Source organism: Chlorocebus sabaeus, chromosome 17, assembly GCF_047675955.1.
Source record: "Chlorocebus sabaeus isolate Y175 chromosome 17, mChlSab1.0.hap1, whole genome shotgun sequence".
In the NCBI taxonomy this organism is placed as follows: domain Eukaryota; kingdom Metazoa; phylum Chordata; class Mammalia; order Primates; family Cercopithecidae; genus Chlorocebus; species Chlorocebus sabaeus.
The window spans coordinates 74,732,237-74,751,288 of NC_132920.1; the positions used below are offsets into that span (position 1 = coordinate 74,732,237).

Genomic DNA, 19,052 nt, shown 5'->3' on the forward strand with positions numbered 1-19,052 from the left:
GCACTTCAACAAACAAACCAAAGACATATGAAATTAAGTAATGTGCCGAACAGATTTCAACAATTTGCACTATGAAAGCCAATTATAAACAGTCCTTCACAACAATTTATAAAGCATAAAGCAAAGCTCAATGAATTTTTGTCAATGGAAAAGATTAAGCAAAGTAGTACACTGATGATTATATGCACTTTTCCAAATCCTAAAATTATCATTTCAAAAGAAGATGCCATTATAAATGTGTTATTTCACAAAATGTTAACATTTGGTGTTAGGAAGGTGGACTATGGCTAATTTTTATGTTTTTAATTCTATCATACCAAACTTTCCTAATTCTCTTTAATGGGCCTTTATAGCCTTTATAATGAAAAGCAACGTTTATGATGAAAAATTAATTTTTTGGCCTTATTACTTACATGTCCTTCCAGTATCTGATGTGCGTCCCCCATCACCTTCAGTATAAACGGGAACTACCGTCACAGTGTACGAGGTATCCGGCTGGAGATTCCTAAGAATGGCATAATTGGTATTCCCAGGGATTGGAACCTAAATATTTTAATAAAACATAAAGCACTGACTTGAAAAATCTGTGAAAGAAATAATAATTCAAATAATACAATACCAACTCAAGACCAAGTCAAGAAGCAGGTTCTGTAATATTAGGATGTAATAATGTGCCCCCACGTGACCTGTTACAAGAGGTTACATATTTCCCTGTACCCCTCCAGCCACCCAATACTCCCCATTTAGAACTTCCCAGAATGCCTACTTCTTCCCCTGACCAGGGGGAAGAATCCTGGCCCCAATCCCTGTTACCCAGGCTCTGAGGCATCAACTATTTACCCTCTATCAAGTCTTATTAAATGAATATGAAATTCTTCACTCTAAAGTAAACTGGTTAACTCCTACAGTTCCACTTTTAAATCATTCAGCTACCATTTAAACAAATTAGCATTTTTTACTACAAGAAATAATTACCAGTTCCTCTGGACCATCTGCTGCTGGTGCATAGAAGAGCTTGTACTGACGAGGATTTCCCTCTGCATGGTCCCAGCGGACATTCAAGGTGCTGGTAGAGGGGTCATACACCCTTAGGTTCCTTACAGTGTTTAGAGGTTCTGAAATGCACAGAAACCCCATGACAGTATAGTGCTAACAATCAAGCACACATGAAACACAGATTCACTGATATCTCCCAGGCACCCTAGAACATAGCAGGCACCACACAAACATTTGTTGAAGTAGTGAATAAATGACACACACTGTGTCTGCATCGGTCTGATGCATATGTCTCATCTATCCACATGACATTTTTGTCTTAGAGCACCTTTCTATCCTAGAAAGTAACATCTTTCTCCACAAATAGAGACAAATAATTCCAAGCAAGGATGTTGAAAACTATTAATATGGCCAGGCACAGTGGCTCACGCCTATAATCCCAGCACTTTGGGAGGCCGAGGCAGGCAGATCACTTGAGGTCAGGAGTTCGAGACCAGCTTGACTGACATGGTGAAACCCCATCTCTACCAAAAATATTAAAAATTAGCCAGGTGTGGTGGTGGGCACCTGTAATCCCAGCTATTCGGGAGCCTGAGACAGGAGAATAGCTTGAACCCGGGAGGCAGAGGTTGCAGTGAACCAAGATCATGCCACTGCACTCCAGCCTGGGCAACAGAGCGAGACTCCATCTCAAAAAAAAATAAATAAATAAACTATTAATATTATTTGTAAATGAATTTTTAAATATTAGTAAAACTTTGTGTCACCCCAGTGTTTCCAGATAAAGAGATGATTCCATTCTAATAGTAGCTATTAAAGAAGCTATAGGAACTCAGGTTTCACTTACTGGTCTTGCCTCTTCCCGTCATCCGACCTCCTTCACCATCAGGATACAGAGAGGATACGGTGATAGTGTAAGGAGTGTCTGGCTTCAGTTTCTGCAGGACCACACTGTTCTGCCGTCCTCCTATTGTGGTCTTGAGTAAAAAGGGTCTTGGTAAGTGTTAGCCTTGCTCTCTCCATCTCACTAATCTGTTAGAAAAAGTTCTTTCTACAGGGAAGCTGTTTGAGACCCTTGTCCAGTTCTAGAATTACGAACCACAGCAAAGGTTTAAAATACATCTTATGGTATAACTTTAAATGTAAAATATGCACCTCAAATCACAAAAAGAATTCCAAGCTTTAAACCGGTGACCCCAAAAAGATATTTCAACTTGCTAGCCACTAGCACTGCAAAATTTCATCCAAAACACATTTCACAGAACTCTTAAAAAAAAAAAAAAAAAAAAAGGCATTAATCATAAGTGAGCTACAAAGAGACTTTAAGATACCAAAGAATTGCATAATTTTAGAGGCTCCACACCACTTAACATTATTCTTACTTTTTTAACAGATGTTTCTATTTGCTTTAGAAACACATTAAAATGATTCAGCATACAGTATAAAGTTCTTGGTGTTTCCCCCAAGAACACTGTCACTCTAACAGCCTTAGTTGTGTTAACAACATGACCAGACCTTTTGCCAGGCCACACTCGATCAGGGGTTTCCAGTTGTCTCCATCATACCAGCCCTGTGGTATGAAGCTTTTCAATTTACTCTAATTATGAAGCTTAAAGTTTTTATTCGTTACTTAAGGCCATCTAGCTATTTTGTTGAAAGAAAATTTGTACAATTTATTAACAGTCTACCAAATTCAGATGTTTATGTCATACTAATTAAAATCGCATGAAAATGGCACACTGCCCAAAATGAGTACACATGTAGATGGCTGGATGTGCTAGAACAAACCAGATGTTTCCAACTTAGCACCCATCCACTCAAGTAGTCTGAATTCCAGAGAAAAAACCCAGCGAATCACAGTCGTCATCCTCACTATGGACAAACTGAACTACCATGGCTAATTTTAACAAATTTCATATTTGAGGTTATGAGAGAAAAGTATCAATAACAGTGTAAGCCATTTTGATAAAAACCTGATGCATAACAAATCTGAAAGCCTACTTAGGAGAACTTCCCTTATGAGTAAGCAGAGGGGCATCTACCTACCTCTCCCATCCAGCTCCCCAAAATAATTCTAGCATCAGTTATTCATCATTGTCATGATTTCATGGACTAGCATTAAAATCCAAGTACCCCAAAGACTAACAAAGCTTAAGGGCTTCATACTTTCCAGAGGATAAGTTTATGAGACTCTTTATGATAACAAACAGCTGGAAGACAGTAAAAGAGACTCAGGAGAAGCAGCTGGAACATCAATGTCCCCAAGATGGGAAATGTTAAGAATAAACTTCTCCTGACTTGTAGTTTTACCAAAATCTGGCATGCCATAGAAAAAAAGGAAGTTCTGTTTCTGAAATTAATATATCAGTCCATCTAATTTGTCTTATTTTCATATAAAAGCCTATTGATTACAGTTGATATTAAGTTTATTAATGATAATATATTTACCTAAAACAAACACTCAGTCCAAATGCATCATACTACCTAAGACTGGAGCTATAAAAGCCTCAAAAGACCAACTCAAAGTCACACTAGAGATGGGAAGGTTTCTGATTCAGCTAAGCTTACTAACTGGGTAGTACCAGAGATCTTTAACCGCAAACCTTAGATTAATGCCAACTTCTACCTTGGCTAATACCTCTAAACTGATAAGAGATATGACCCATTTGCTTAAGCTCAGCAAGTCAGATGATTAAAGGTTAATAACACATGTGTCTCTAAGGCTATATATAAAAATATTATAGCCAAAAAAGTCAATAAAACTCTGTACCTCATCAAAACTGGAGATTTATTTTGAAATGAATCAGAAAACATAATCATACCTATGTAAAAATCATGGGGCTTCCTGACCTAGGATAATGCATGCAGTTCTAATTATATAGTTTACAAAAGGCAAAGTTGTAGAAAGCCCAAAACCAGAGAACTAAAGTAAGGGAGGTAAAATGGAAAAAGGTTCTATTAAATAAGGAAAGACTAGGAAGAGAAAGAGGATGAAGACTGAGTTTACAGTCCTACCATCTTTCTTGGGGACCTCCATTTGGATAACAGAAAAATGAAAAACAGTGTAAATTAGGTTAACAGGCTCCCATATCTAGAAACACCAGATCTAGAAGATAGCCAATGACATGCAAAAAAAAAAACAGAGAAAAAATCAGATAAATAGAAAATAAACATTATAGGTAAGTTTAGCAAACTTTCAGCACTTGATTAAGTTAGAGAGAGGAATGGAAGGTCAACATAGATACAAAAACTATCTGGATATCTTCATAGATAATACAGCACTAATAGTTTTTAAAGGAACTATGGATGCATTGAGGCACATGCCTCGTGCTTTGGGGCTATGAGGAAGAGCAACTATCATCTCTCATGAGAACATCCATTGAGCCTCCATGATGGCACTCCACGTGGAATGCCAGCTAAAGAGTCAGATGATCCATCCAATGCAATAAATCTTAATATCCCTTACAAAGTAAGTATGACTAACTAAACACTGAGGGGGAAAAAGAGTTTGAAAAGAAATAGGTAGAATTTATCCAAGTTATAATTTTTATTTAAAAATTACCGTTTGCTCATTGCCTTCCCCTGTGGAAGGCTGATAAGTGATCCTATATTTCTGCACACGACCACTAGCAGGATCCCACTTAACAGTCAGGCTGTTAGATGTTGCATTGTACACTTGAAGGTTTCGTGGGCCACTTTTGGGAGCTGAAAGAAGATTGTTGAAAAAAAAGTAAGCAGACAGAACAATGCCTCCCCCTAAAATATATACAGCTCCCAAGGCAACCAGAGAAATCTATGCCTCTGAGTTTATAATTAAATTTGACCCCCCAATAAAAATGGTTATTGATTCTTAAATGACTCCTTAGTATGGACTTTCATTTTGTTTCTGTCCCCACAAACATGACATGTAGAAGTTCCAACTTCCGATACGATGGTATTTAAAGATGGGGCCCTTGGGTGATAATTAGGGTTAGACTAGGTCATGAAGGTGGGGCTGCCATAACGGGATTAGTCTGTGTAAGAAGAGACATGAGAGAGCTTATTCTCTCTCTCTCCACCATGTGAGAGAGTGAGAAAGTGAGAGAGACTGAGAAAGGGCTGGCTAGCTATAAGCCGGGAGGAAAGCCGTCACCCAGAAACGAATTGAATAGCACCTTGGTCTTGGACTTCTCAGCCTCCAGAATTGTGAGAATATAAATTTCTGTTATTTATGCCATCCAGTCTAATCTTTTGTGATGGCACCCCAAGCTGATCAATACACTCCAAAACAAGTAGTAGCAAAGCAAAGTTTTTCAAGAAAAGCCTACTTAAAAGACTTCTCAGTGAACATCTTAGGATTTAAAAGCAGATAACCTACTTATAACGTATTTTATGGTACTTTTCATTCATACATTCATTCATTATTTGTTCATTCAAACAATTCAGCAAATTAAATTCTTACCTTGTGTTGTTAAGATAGGCACTAAAAGAAAACAGAATTTGGGGACACATTACTAATATAGCTGTAGCCCTATTTTTTAAAAATTAACTTTAAAATATCAATGTCCTATTTGAAAGCTAAACACCTACGTGTGCGCTCACTGCCAATCAGGTCATCACTTTCTGACTCATCAGGATAGATGGCAGTAATGGAAACTTCATAGACGGTGTTGGGATTCAGGTTTTCGAACATCAAAGTATTTTCATCTCCATTTAAGATGGTCTTGGAGAAAGAGGACAAAAACATATCCACGCAAAAATAAGTCTCCACACTCAATGTCAGTTTGTTTACATTATTTAGCCAGATGTTCCTCCTGCTCTGATGCATGTCATGAGCTCAAATGTCAATAAATGCTTATTGACAACAAAAGTAATACTTCTTTAAAGTAAGCTTCCTTACAAATTAAATGGGACATGAAAGACAAAGAGAAAGATAAAGAGAGTTAACTACCTCCATCTTATCTGAGCTCCCAAAAGGTGCCCAAGTTATTCTGTAGAGAGACACATCTGAAGCTCCATGATCCCAGGTCCCTCTGAAACCCTCTGATGTTACTTCAGTAATCCTTAGGTTTGTTGGGGCTGGCACGGGTCCTATCATGAGAAAAGGCAAGCAGACTAAGTTTTTGAATGTGAGCTACAAATGCAATTTAATATAATAAAACTTCCTTGTTTTATGTTAATGGACATCTGAAAACTGATTGAATACATTGCTTAGAACCAAATATTTTACCAATTCCTAGAGCTCTGAAAACTGCAAGCATTCTGTGGATATAATAGGTTATTAAGGATATTCTATTTAAATGATGATTTTTTTTTTTTTTTTTTTTTTTTTGAGGCGGAGTCTTGCTCTGTCGCCCAGGCTGGAGTGCAGTGGCACTATCTCGGCTCACTGCAAGCTCCGCCTCCTGGGTTCACGCCATTCTCCTGCCTCAGCCTCCCGAGTAGCTGGGACTACAGGCACCTGCCACCACGCCCGGCTAATTTTTTTGTATTTTTAGTAGAGATGGGGTTTCACCGTGTTAGCCAGGATGGTCTCAATCTCCTGACCTCGTGATCCACCCACCTCAGCCTCCCAAAGTGCTGGGATTACAGACTTGAGCCACCGCGCCCGGCTAAATGATGATTTTTTTAAGATACCATTTAGTACCTTTCTCCAACTTTTTAAGAATCAAATCAACACCATGGACTCTTTTATACAGCAATACACAATACACAAAGCACAAACTCGGCCTACATATCAGAGTTAATGGACCTTCTCCAGTCTATCAATAACCCCAGAGACATACATAGACTCTGAGTTAAGAAGTCCTTCTTAACTAAGAATGTCATAAACTAGGTATGCTAACATATTATACATTAAAGATGATTCTCAAGGAAATAGTTATTCATTTATTGTTCATAATTTGTTGTTCTGATACCCAAAGGAAACAGTTTCATTTTTATTTTTAAAAACCACACATACCACTGCAGTTTAAAAATGAGAATGTCTGTCTAGCTGTAAACAACACTAAAGTATTGCACTCTGACAATTGATTAGAACATACATACATACTGCTACACATACAGTGAATTCCAATCTAGGAGTATTGCCACAGGAAAGGAACTCTGAGCATGTTACGATCCAGGTAACACACACACATAGCTTCTTCCTATAGATCACCAACCTTAAACATGATATGAAGCAGAACATGCTGACTCTGTTCAGAGAACTGAACACCTGGAGACCCCAATGACTGCTGAAATCCCCTTTCATAGCCCCTCCGCTGACCAGGTCCTCTGGCTGTTTTGCAGCACAAGCATTTTTTATGTCTGCCACTATTCCTGAGCTTTCATTGTCACTTATTTCTCTCTTTTTTTGGTACTCAAAGCTAATTACACAAAACCCAGAGCCATTAAAAATTTGTTCTAATAATTACAATGAAAAGGCCCATTGAGATAAAGACAGTGGTACTATTTCCACCAGCACAACTGCAAAACAAAGCAGCTATTAAGAATGTACTTTAAACGTATCTGAAAATTATTTGGAAATCTTAAGGTTTGAAAATATATATTAAAAATATTAATCTACTATACTAAATTACCTGTCTCACTAGCCTTTCTTCCTGACTTCCTTTTCTGTTCACTACACCTGTTATGTTATTTTTATGCAAAGCTGTCAGTCTACTGATGCATATGCATCAATTCTTAGCTCCAGCTATGACCCTTACCAGGTAAGAACTTAAGCCAAGAAAACAAATGAAATTGCTAAGAGATCTAAAATGGTAAGAAAATAGCAGAGTCAAAAAGGGAGAAGTAGATATGTCTGAAGTTAAGAAGCAGGTTATGGTCGGGCGCAGTGGTCCAAGCCTGTAATCCCAGCACTTTGGGAGGCTGAGGCAGGCAGATCATGAGGTCAGGAAATCGAGACCATCCTGGCTAACATGGTGAAACCCCATCTCTACTAAAAATACAAAAAATTAGCCGGGCATGGTGGCAGGCGCCTGTAGTCCCAGCTACTCAGGAGGCTGAGGCAGGAGAATGTCATGAACCTGAGAGGCGGAGCTCGCAGTGAGCCTAAATCAGGCCACTGCACTTCAGCCTGGGCAACAGAATGAGACTCTGTCTCAAAAAAAAAAAAAAAAAAAAAAAAAAAAAAAAAAAAAAAAAAGCAGGTTATAACATTTGACAAAATGCCCTAATTAGGTATAGGCAGCTGGGCACTAAAAAACATGCTATTGAGCCTTTAGTGAGGAATTTTCTGGAAAGGAGGAAAAGGTTCCAGACTATAGTATCAGTCCCATCAATAGATTACAGGATGTGGCTGGGCAAGTTGCTTAAATTCTCTAGACCTGTGCTGTCCACTATGGAAACCACTAGCCACATGTAGTTGGCTATTGAGCACTTAAAATGTGACTAGTCTGAATTGAGATGTGCTCTAAGTGTAAAATACACACTGGGTTTTGAAGACCTGTTACAGAAAAAAGGTAAAATGTCTCATTAATAATTATTGTACTGATAGCTAATGAAATTATAATGGACATATTTGGATCTACTGGGTTAAATAAAACATAATCAAAATTAATTTCATCCATCTATTTTGCCTTATTTAATGTGGACACCAGAAAATTTAAAACTATATATACAGCTCCCATTATTTTTGTTTGGAGCACTGCTGGCTCTAGGTCTTAACGTTTCTTTACTGCTATTTGCATTATGTAACGGGCTGAGCACTGGGTTAAGTTATTATGTGCCAGGCACTGGAGATACAAACTTGAGCAAAACGTCTCTTCCTTCATTAGGAGAGAGCAAGGGGGAAGTGGAATCCATAGCGAAAGACCAACAGGCAATAATGATTGCATTAGATACTATGCAGACACCACAGGAGGGAGAGGAACTGACATCTCCAGGAGCTGCAGGAAGCAGGGTCCGGGCAGGCTGCCTGTCTCCCCCCGCACCCCACTCACAGTGCACTCACCCCTTCCTCTGAAATCTGACAACACATAATCTCAGTGCCACCTGACCTTCCTTACATGATCTCGATTCTCGATTAATTCTTTTCTTATCTCCACAACTAAATCATGAACCAGTGAGGGCAAAGACGCTTATATTTTGTTACCCTTGATAACACTTCACGTATAGTAAGACACCCCAAAAAATTGTATAAATAATGCATCTTTTCCAAAGCAAATGTGCAACATACGTCAAGAAGACTTGCCCACCCCACTGCACAGACATGCACACACATACCCAGGCGCACATCAAGCAGTTGTAGTTCGAAGATAAATTAATGACAGTGGCTGATGGAAAGTACCATAAAAGGAATGGATGCAAAGATAGAAGATGGGACACCTTGTTCCAAAGAAAATAAGTGAAAAACAGTCTATGAATCCAAGCATTATTAAATGCCGGCAAAGGTAGCATTAAGAAACAAAATGACCCAGTAAATTGAGTTACACGTGCATGTAAAGTGTTATTTCCCATTATCCACGGAGCAGGAGCACAACTCACGGGTAGTTTCTTGAGCAGTCACTGGAGGGGACTCCCCCTCAGCATGTACTGCAGAAACGCTGACTGTGTACAGGGTCTGTGAGAAGAGGTCTTTGAGGGAAGTGCTGGTCTCTGATCTGTCCACCTCTACCTATAACAGCAACAGAGCAGTGGAACTACTTTTACAAAGGGTTTACTTTTAATATCTCTCTGTTGTGTATGTACCTGTTAGCATAAGAATATAAAACCTGTGATCAGAAAAGAGTAATGTTTTCCCATTTACATGAGAATCCAGAAACTGGACACAGTTTAAATACTTCCAAACTGGAAAAAAAATGTATGTACTAGACCACATGGCACATGATTGTCTAGAAAATAATGACTGCCTATGTATTCAAACCACCTAACCATTTTTCCGCCTGTTTCCCTTTATATCACTGCATTATTTGTTTCAGCAATGGTCTCTTATGCACTGCATTATTTCATTTGCTATGCACAAGAACCTTGTGAGATCCACTGGCCATTGTACCCCTTTTAAATGAAAATGCAGAATGAAATAAATGTGTGCACCTGTATCAAGTAGCTTTTGTATAACCCACAAATGACCAGCAGAACCAGTAACTGAGTGCTTAGAGAAATGACTCGTATGTTCCAAAAATGCCTCTGAGATTCTGACATTAATACTCCCTCAAGCACACACAAGTTTTGCTGGTTCGTGAAGCCCTTCTAATTTGCTTTAACTTTGAACCCAGTCATCATGGAACTCCCACAAGAACACTCGCAAAAGGACACCCCTCTAACAATATACTCCTCCTTTCTCTGTGTCTCTGTGTATACTCCTCCCTTCTCTAGTGTCCTATCTTCCTGTTATCTGACAAACTCCTCCTCTTCATTGCTGCATCCTCTTGCTACCTCTTATTTTTAGAAACATTGTGACATTTTCTAGTAATTCTTAGAATAGGGAGCCATATAAGGAATCTGGATGAGAAGGAAATACCATTTAGATTTGATAACTTTGTATCTACCAAGGGATGATGTTTTTGAGATTAATATCACACAGCAAAACATTTATGTTTTGACAAGACAGTCCAATGTATTATTGATTTTCAAAAACTGCTTTATTAATATCACAAGTTTTCAACACTGTGCTAACAAAGTGACAAGTATTCAAAACATGCTATCATCCATACTTGATAAAGTTCTTTTTTAAAACCTAGCAGGAAAACAAATATTGTCACATCTACTATCATCTTCAACCTACCTCTTTGATATCTTCTTCTGGTGTTTTGTATCGAACAATATATTTACGCACTTTTCCAGGCACAGGTTCCCAAAAGACATTCATAGTGCTGTGAGTCACATCTCTGAGTTTCAGATCCTGAGGTCTGGGTAAAGGCACTAGAGAGGCACGAGATATTAAATCCAGATGTGCTTCTCAACCACAAAGCTCTAAAGCATCCACACAAGCTTTCAAGAAGTTGTTTGGAGAAAATTTAAAGGTGTTTGGCAAAATAACTGAAACAAATAGCTATGATGATAAAAGCACCATGATTCTGTCAGCTAGACTGAATTCTTCTTAAGAAGGTTTTTCAAAAATAGAATATATTTAATTTTCTGTTATCACAAGGCTTATTTCTCATTTATATATTATTGTTCTTCCACACTATTTAAACAATCTCTTGCTGCTCAACCCCATAATAAATCATAATTCATCATAAATGTACAGCTCATGTTTCTTTATCAGATATTTAACTCAATTAAGACAGAAAACAAAATTGATAGAGTTATGCAGCCTTAAGAATGTGACAGAAAAAAAAGTTAGAGAGTGAAGAATGAAGATGAGCCAACATTAAGCATCCAATAAGCTTATATGAAAACCTAGACACCTAAATTGTTAGAAGAAAATCAAAATGATAAATGCTTACCAAATCTAACATAACTTTCCATTAAAAAAGGGGGAAGGAGCATAAGGAATGAGGAGATTTTCTCCGGTAATATGAGATGTATTTTGCTTTTTCCAGCTGCCCATTTGACTAGTTTAACTTGTAGAGACTCTTTCTGGCTCTCTCTGACTCTACGTCTGTCTTCCTAACTTTCTAGCTCCACTTCCACATTTCTGTGCCTCCATCTCTCCAACATTTTTGTCTTGTGCCTCTCTCTGCCCTCCTTTCCTCTACTGTTCCAATCCAGCACCACACCCAAGTTTGTGACCATATTTGTTTTTAATCTCACTGTGACTTTGGGTCTCCTCTCTCAGCACTTTCAGAACATGCGTCTATCCCTGGCTGACTCCCCATTCCTTCCATCTGCCACTATCCCATTTTCACAAAACCACCAGCCCCAGACAGGATCTAACATATAAAGGAGGATTAATAAATATTTGTTTGTTGTCAATTAATTTACAATGACCCATCCTGTAGAGGATCTTTCTCTTCTCTGCCCCATCACGCTCTGTTTCCTTAGTCCCTTTTTCCTCCTCCAAGCTCCTTCAAAACTCTTCATTTTCTCAGAAGTGTGGGCCAAGACTCATTAAATTTAAGCCAACTCATCTATCCCAGCATGTCAATCTCCCCAAGCATGAAGCAAATACCAGCTGGGTAAGGCAAGAAGCCTAAGTGTAATCATTGTCACTCTTCAAGAAAAAAGCACCTAAATGCTTAGTGAAACAAGACAGAAGTACACAAAAGGCTGACCAACACACACAAGAGAAATGCAAACCAGAGAAATGCTGCTTTGTATTATTTCATAATGGCATCCCAACATCCAGCCCAGTGACTGGCATATTATAGGGGATCAATATGTCTTTGCATTGGGTAAATAGATTAAATCACTTAACGGAAACAGACTTATTCATATGTGCCATAGAGTTTCTACATCAACAAGAACTTGGAGCACCTTGATATTAAACCCGATGTCTTCCTCCAAAATAACACTCACTCAACATTCTCATTCTCATCAATGCTATATGTCATATTTTATGGATCTAGGACAACATCATTCATAAGATACACCATTGTCTTACACTGTACATCCTGACTGGCACCTAGCCAAGGGCAATAATAGTAAGACACCATTGATTGTAAAACACCTTAATTCCAGGTATGTTAAATGTGAAAAAAACACACATCCTAGAGTCAATTTGAGATGCCTCCATAAATCTAGAATTGAGATATTTATTCTCAAATTTGATTGCCAAAAGTAATAACTCTGTAACTTTATATATAAAGTATCAAATTATTGTTAGTATCACATGAAATAAATTCTAATGAGCATTAGGTTCACAGCAATAAGAAGGGAAATAAAACTAGCAATAGCTTACAGGTGACTTCCCGAACAGTGACGGGTTCACTAGTGAGGTCGTGCAGGACAGCCTGGACAGTGACTGCATACTCCGTGTTGGGAACAAGGTCAGTCAGCTGCATGTCGTTCACTGTTGGCCCCAAACGCATCTGCACATGGATATGCAGAGCAGAAATAAGATGTTCAAATCAAACTTTTCCATTTATCTTTGGGATAGTCCATTGAAGTCTATTTGTACTAGATTATAATACAGCTTGTATTTTTCATTTATAAGATTACATTTCCTTTTCCACGATGATTTTTTCCTTTTTTTTCTTTTTTTTCTTTTCTTTTTTTTTTTTTTTTTTTTTTTTTTTTGAGACAGTCTTGCTGTGTCACCCAGGCTGGAGTGCAATGGCTCACTCTCAGCTCACTGCAACCTCTACCTCCCAGGTTCAAGCAATTCTCCTGTCTCAGCCTCCTGAGTAGCTGGGACTACAGGTGCATGCCACCACACCTGACTAATTTTTGTATTTTTAGTAGAGATGGTGTTTCACCATATTAGTCAGGCTAGTCTCGAACTCCTGACCTCAGGTGATCCGCCCACCTCAGCCTCCCAAAGTGCTGAGATTATAGGCGTCAGTCACTGTGGTCAGTCCACGCCAATGTTTTCTAAAATGTGTTGCAGACCACAAACCTACTTTTCTATTTTTCCATTGTGTATGTAAAGTTATAAATGAGTTCATAAGTAACTGCAGTATAATAGGCACTATAAAGCTATAAAGTCTTGGGAAGACTCAATGTTAAAGAAACAAACATCTTTTACCTCTTTGGGTGTTGTTGGCTCTGTGTCCTTAACAGGTTTGTATGACAAGATGTAGCCAGTAGCTCCTCCCACAGGCTGCCACTGCACATGCATGGTGGTAGGGCCAACGTCATAAATATTCAGGCTGACTACAGGCACTGGCACTTCCAAAACAGAAAAGCAGACCATCAGTCTAGTTCCTTTCATTCCACTCATTTTTAACCATTGTTTCCTACTCAATTATTGATATTTGTATATACTAGACAGTGGGTTACTGTGAGAAATCAACAAGAGTTAATATAATCCTTCCCATTGCCCCAAAAAAATCCAACTTGCATTGCTCATTGCACTTCATATTCAAGACTATATGTTACCACTATTTTATAGAGGAAAAATGTTAAAGTTCAGGCTTCAAATAACATTCCAGTGAGTCTATACAATGGATACCAACTTCCTGATACATTACTCTCTTTTCCTGGAACATCACTAAGTTGACTATTTCTATTCTTCAATCACAGAACTTTATATATATGTAATCAACACTATTTTTTATATTTCTTCAAAAAATAAGTTTAAAATAAGAACACTATACATTAATAACTGGAACACCAGGGATTTATAGGCTTCTTGAAGATAAACCCATGAAGCAGAGAAAAAAGTTTACAGTCTCCCTATAACACCCATATTGCTTCCAATTATTTTTTATTCAAATATTGAGTTCAAAGTTTTAAGAAATTATTATATTAATCCTGCCAGTTATAAAATCCATTATTTCTCACCTCCTATGGTCTAATATAAAGAGATATAAGAGAAGAGATAAGGATCTAAAACTTGAGCAGTACATAAAGTCATTTCTTGCTCTAGAGAGTGATGCTTACTCCTTCTTCTTAAAAATGGCTTTCCTTCTTCCCCCTAGAGCCCAACCAAGAAGCAAGAAGAAGGAAAGAATATTTTCATACGCCTCTGGAAGCATTACCAGGAACAGGAGCAAGGAACATCTACCCCAAAAGTGCTACTCAAAGCCAAAGCCCTTAGAGTTTCTCTAGCAAAGACCAGATGCCAGAAAGAAAAGAGATCTCACTGGCAGCAGGGAGCTCTGGCCATTAGCAAAAGTGAAATCGGTATCGCTGTACAGCTCTTCTTCCTGATCTTAGGCCCACTCCCCACATGGTATCCTTCCTCATATCTTACTCCTGATGTGCTTTATTCCTCAATAAAATATCATCACATAACAATTGAGTAAAATATAAAATTATCCCCCTGAAAGGTATATTTGCATTTTAGGAGATTTTCTTGAGAGCAAAAGTCTAAAGACTCTAAGAAGTGAATAACTCCATTAAAGGTTGTTTTCCCTCTAGATTATTATGGCAGTGACCCCCTATTCCACAGTGGGGCTCCACAATGGCAGGAGCAGCCAGTAGGAGTAGAAAACCACTGAGCATTTTCTGGGCACCTGCACAAAGATGGCACTCAGTAAATATTTATAGAATGAATGTTGAATAAAGAAATTATTTGGAAGGTAGGCAAAAATGGGCCATCATGCTTTATCTTGGGAAAGAAAGCAATGAGAAACAATTTTCTAATCTGACTTACAGGTTTTTTCTGTCCCCTTCAGAGGCTCACTATATTCATCTTCTACCACAGAATACACATTGACAACATACTCAGTTTCAGGCTTCAGATCTTTCAGCACTGTGCTAGTTTCCATTCGACTCACATAAAACTAGGGGGGGAAATTAAACAGATCAACAACGTATGTATAATCAGTTCCCTTTTTCCTACAATATTTACAAAGTAGTTAACTGCAGTGAGCTTAGAAACTATATTTTAATTAGGCCATTGTCTTTTGCATTTGGAAACTATCAGATTACAATGAGATCTTGGACAATTCATATAATTTTTCTCCCAGCTGTTCTTTATTTGTAAAATGAATGGGTAAAAATAGATCATTTTTAATGTTCCTTGCCAACTCTCTGATTCTACTACAAATTCATAAATAAATCAAGCATCTTCTAATTAAATTTTAATGAAAAAACATAGTGATATTCTACAGTTCTTAGAAACCATAAGAATTTAAGCAAAGCTCTTTCCCTTAATTAAAGCCAGATGGAAGTGCCTGTCTAGCAAAGTCAAGAATAGAAAGCACTATTCTTGACTCATTTCTGGCCCCTCTTCATCCCTCTTGCCCCTCACCTAACATTATTCTCAGAGCCCTAATGAGGAGGACCCAATCTCAACGTAAGGAAGAAGCTGTAGGTGTTCCTACTCACTTCTTGACGTTTCCCTCCAGAAACTGGATAGTATTCCACCTTGTATCGATCCACACTGTCAGAAGGTGGTGTCCAACTCACTCTAAAAGAACGATGGGTTCGCTCAGAAATAACTAAGTTAGAAGGTGCTTCCAAATCACCTACAAATGGAAATAAAGGGTATACACTTTTCTCATTGTTGTAGAAAGGTGACAATATTTGAAATTACATTGAAACAATATTACGCTCCATATTCTAAGCTTTCACATACTTCTTTTCACATACTAAGTAGCTACAGTAAATCACCTGTAAGACCTCTATGCATAGGTAACTAAAAGGTTTTTTTATCCTTAGAAGATTAAAACATGAGCTCGTTGTCTTTCCTTAAAACCTGATCCTCCTCTTTCTTACAAACTTTACCAATTTACACGTCACTGAGACTGACGACTCGATATGGTCTGGCTGTGTCCCCACTTGAATCTCATCTTGAATTGTAGCTCCCATAAGTCCCAAGTGTTGTGGGAGGGACCCAGAGGGAGATAATTGGATCATGGGGGTGGTTCCCCCATACTGCTCTAGTGGTAGTGAATGTCTCACGAGATCTAATGCCTTTATAAGGGGTTTCCTCTTTCCCTTGGCTCTCATTCTCTCTCTTGCCTGCCACCATGTAAGACCTCCCATGTTCTTCTTCCATGATTGTGAGGCCTCCCCGGCCACATGGAACTGTGAGTCAATCAAACCTCTTTCCTTTATAAATTACCCAGTCTTGGGTACGTCTTTATTAGCAGCATGAGAACAGACTAATACGAGACCTCTAAATCACCTTTTGATAGTTTCTCCTCTCTCTACCCTTGTACATATAATCAGTAAATAAGAATTTAGGTCCTGACAATTTAGCTTCTCCATTGTCCCTATCACTATTGGCACCACACAACTTCCCTACCCTCATTATCATTTTGCTTCTATATACTCATGTCTTCTCTCCTTAACTAAAGGTTATGCTCTGTGAGGACAGAATTGATTTTTCATTCATTCTATTCTCTAACAGGATCTAGTTGTATAATAAAGGAAACTGACAACTGTATCACTGGAGAGAATGCAAACACACACATGTTTTTCAATCTGGGAATATCCTACCGCCTGTGATTGTACTCCCTGTGGGTGGACATAGGTGAAATGACTAATACATAACAGTATCTTGAATAAATGCTGATGAAAATAGAAATATTAAGCTCAGTATGTCTAACAGGAAAATGGCCCAAATAAAAATTAAAAGAGAAAAGGATTAATTCAATAACTCCATAAGCATAGCAAATCATTCTCATATAAACTCTTTCTACTTTTTGTGCAAGCCAAAACTGGGGAAAGCCTTTCCATTCTTAGTATCTTAACTTTTATTGTACTTGGGTAAGAGTCAAACCTACAAAATTATCAAGCAATTTTACTGTCTGGGAAACTAGAATGAATGCAACTATTACATAGTTCATTTAAAAAAAAAAAAAAAAAAGCAAAACAGATAAAGGATGTTTTCATCCCCACTCAAAGTTCTGTCCAATGGAATAAAACTACAACTCTCTCAGCTAATCAAGAGCCAGAAGCCTACAAATTCTGGCTGCCAGGCTGGTCTATTTCTCCAGGGAAAAGGTCAATCTGTTGTTCAAAATTCAAAAAAGAAAATCTGCAAAAGTTAGGAGAAAGAAACCCAAGAGAGAACATTCAAATAAACATACCCCTGGCACCCAGAGCAAGTGAACCATTTCTATCACGTTATTTCTTAAACTCATTCCAACTTTTCCAAAACCAAATTAAATTAATGAAGGACAATTTTACCATAATCTACATGTACTTACATAAAATTTTTCTCACATAATAAGAGCTATAATTTTTATCAGTAATTTTTTTAAAAAACCTTTAAATTTGGTGATTACCATGTTTTGTCCCATGATTTACACAGAGAGTAATCATTATGCATCATCCTTTGTTAGTATAAATCCAGCTCTATAATTTTATCTCAATATCCTAATTCCTTAGCTATATCTACTTTTTTTAAATACCCCTGAAAATGTCTTTAAACATTTGACCCAGACTAAGTAATTTTTCTCCAGATCTCAGTTTCTTCACTGGTAAAAAGAGGTTATATAATTTCTAAATGTCTAAACTGTAAAATTGTAGCTTCTCTTTATATTTAGGGATTATAAGTGTAAAGTTTCAAATCTGATCATCTATAATTGAGGCAAAGCAAATCAGATATAAAGACTGCTCTTTTATTCCTGCTCACATTAGGAAATCAAAAAAAGGTACCAAAACTGAGGAAAACAAGAGTCTGGGAACAACCATCTAATAGCAATGTAGCAACCAAATGGAGTGAAGATGCTTTACAAGACAACAGGTATAGCCCAGAAAAGAAAGCATCTCTCTTTCTGTCTCTTCCTACCCCCTTCCAATTTATACATATATGTTGTGGGGGGGAGGGTGCAAGTATGCGGGATATTAACTAAATATATCCTCAAATAAACTAGAAGTCATTGAAGTGCCATCACGAGAAACAAATCAGGAAAAAAATCTGGGACTAAGGCAGTGATTCTCAACTGGGAACAGTTTTTTTCTGCAGCAGACATTTGGCAACAACTGAAGATCTTTATAGTTGCCACAATTTAGGGGATGCTACTGCCATCCAACCTGCAGAGGCCCTTCACGCTGCTAAGCATTTTATAATGCACAAAATAGTTCCCTCCCCTTCACCCAAAAAAATAATTATTTGGCCCAAAATATCAGCAGTGCTGAGGGCAAGAAACTCTGGGCTAAACTTACCTGGACCTTTGACACTGTTACACAAATTAATGGTGAGATCATCCACTATCCTGGAGAGTGACTCAAAATCTGCCACATTGTATGCATGGGTATCATCAGGATCAGTTGCAATCATCTTTAATTCGACTTCATCAGCATTTTTAATACCTTCAAAAACGGATATATACAAATTAAAAGCACTTCTCAGAAAAAAATTAATGGAACAAAGCAAATGATTTATGGCTTTCTTAATTCATGGCTTCTTTCGGTCAACTATGAAGATTTAATAATTAGTTAACTAAAACGTACATATTATTTTTCTCAGTAATAAAACAGAAACAAAGGATAATATAAACTGAAAGCTCTTTTAAATTGGCTTCTTCCAGATGCATCTAGTACCAATTTCCCACCAAAAAGTGTCTCTTCAGTGTTTTTTCTGGAATGTAAAATAATGGATATCAAAAATAAACATGGTTCTGTGGAAAACC

The 19,052-nt window shown here is 37.7% G+C and overlaps 1 protein-coding gene across 2 annotated transcripts in view; it reads right to left on the reverse strand.

Annotated features, from left to right (window-relative positions):
* COL12A1 (collagen type XII alpha 1 chain) overlaps window positions 1-19,052 on the reverse strand; it is a 124,176-nt gene that overhangs the window by 49,255 nt on the left and 55,869 nt on the right. For both annotated transcript variants that reach the window (XM_073006170.1, XM_073006171.1), the window contains exons 21-34: window positions 18,586-18,732; window positions 15,796-15,935; window positions 15,119-15,248; window positions 13,547-13,689; window positions 12,761-12,890; window positions 10,699-10,839; window positions 9,463-9,588; window positions 5,927-6,066; window positions 5,566-5,698; window positions 5,438-5,458; window positions 4,559-4,701; window positions 1,844-1,973; window positions 976-1,115; window positions 414-543 (exon numbers count right to left, since the gene is read on the reverse strand). In XM_073006170.1, coding sequence (XP_072862271.1) covers window positions 414-543; window positions 976-1,115; window positions 1,844-1,973; window positions 4,559-4,701; window positions 5,438-5,458; window positions 5,566-5,698; window positions 5,927-6,066; window positions 9,463-9,588; window positions 10,699-10,839; window positions 12,761-12,890; window positions 13,547-13,689; window positions 15,119-15,248; window positions 15,796-15,935; window positions 18,586-18,732 — 1,794 coding nt within the window. The remainder of the gene's footprint in view (window positions 1-413; window positions 544-975; window positions 1,116-1,843; window positions 1,974-4,558; window positions 4,702-5,437; window positions 5,459-5,565; window positions 5,699-5,926; window positions 6,067-9,462; window positions 9,589-10,698; window positions 10,840-12,760; window positions 12,891-13,546; window positions 13,690-15,118; window positions 15,249-15,795; window positions 15,936-18,585; window positions 18,733-19,052) is intronic.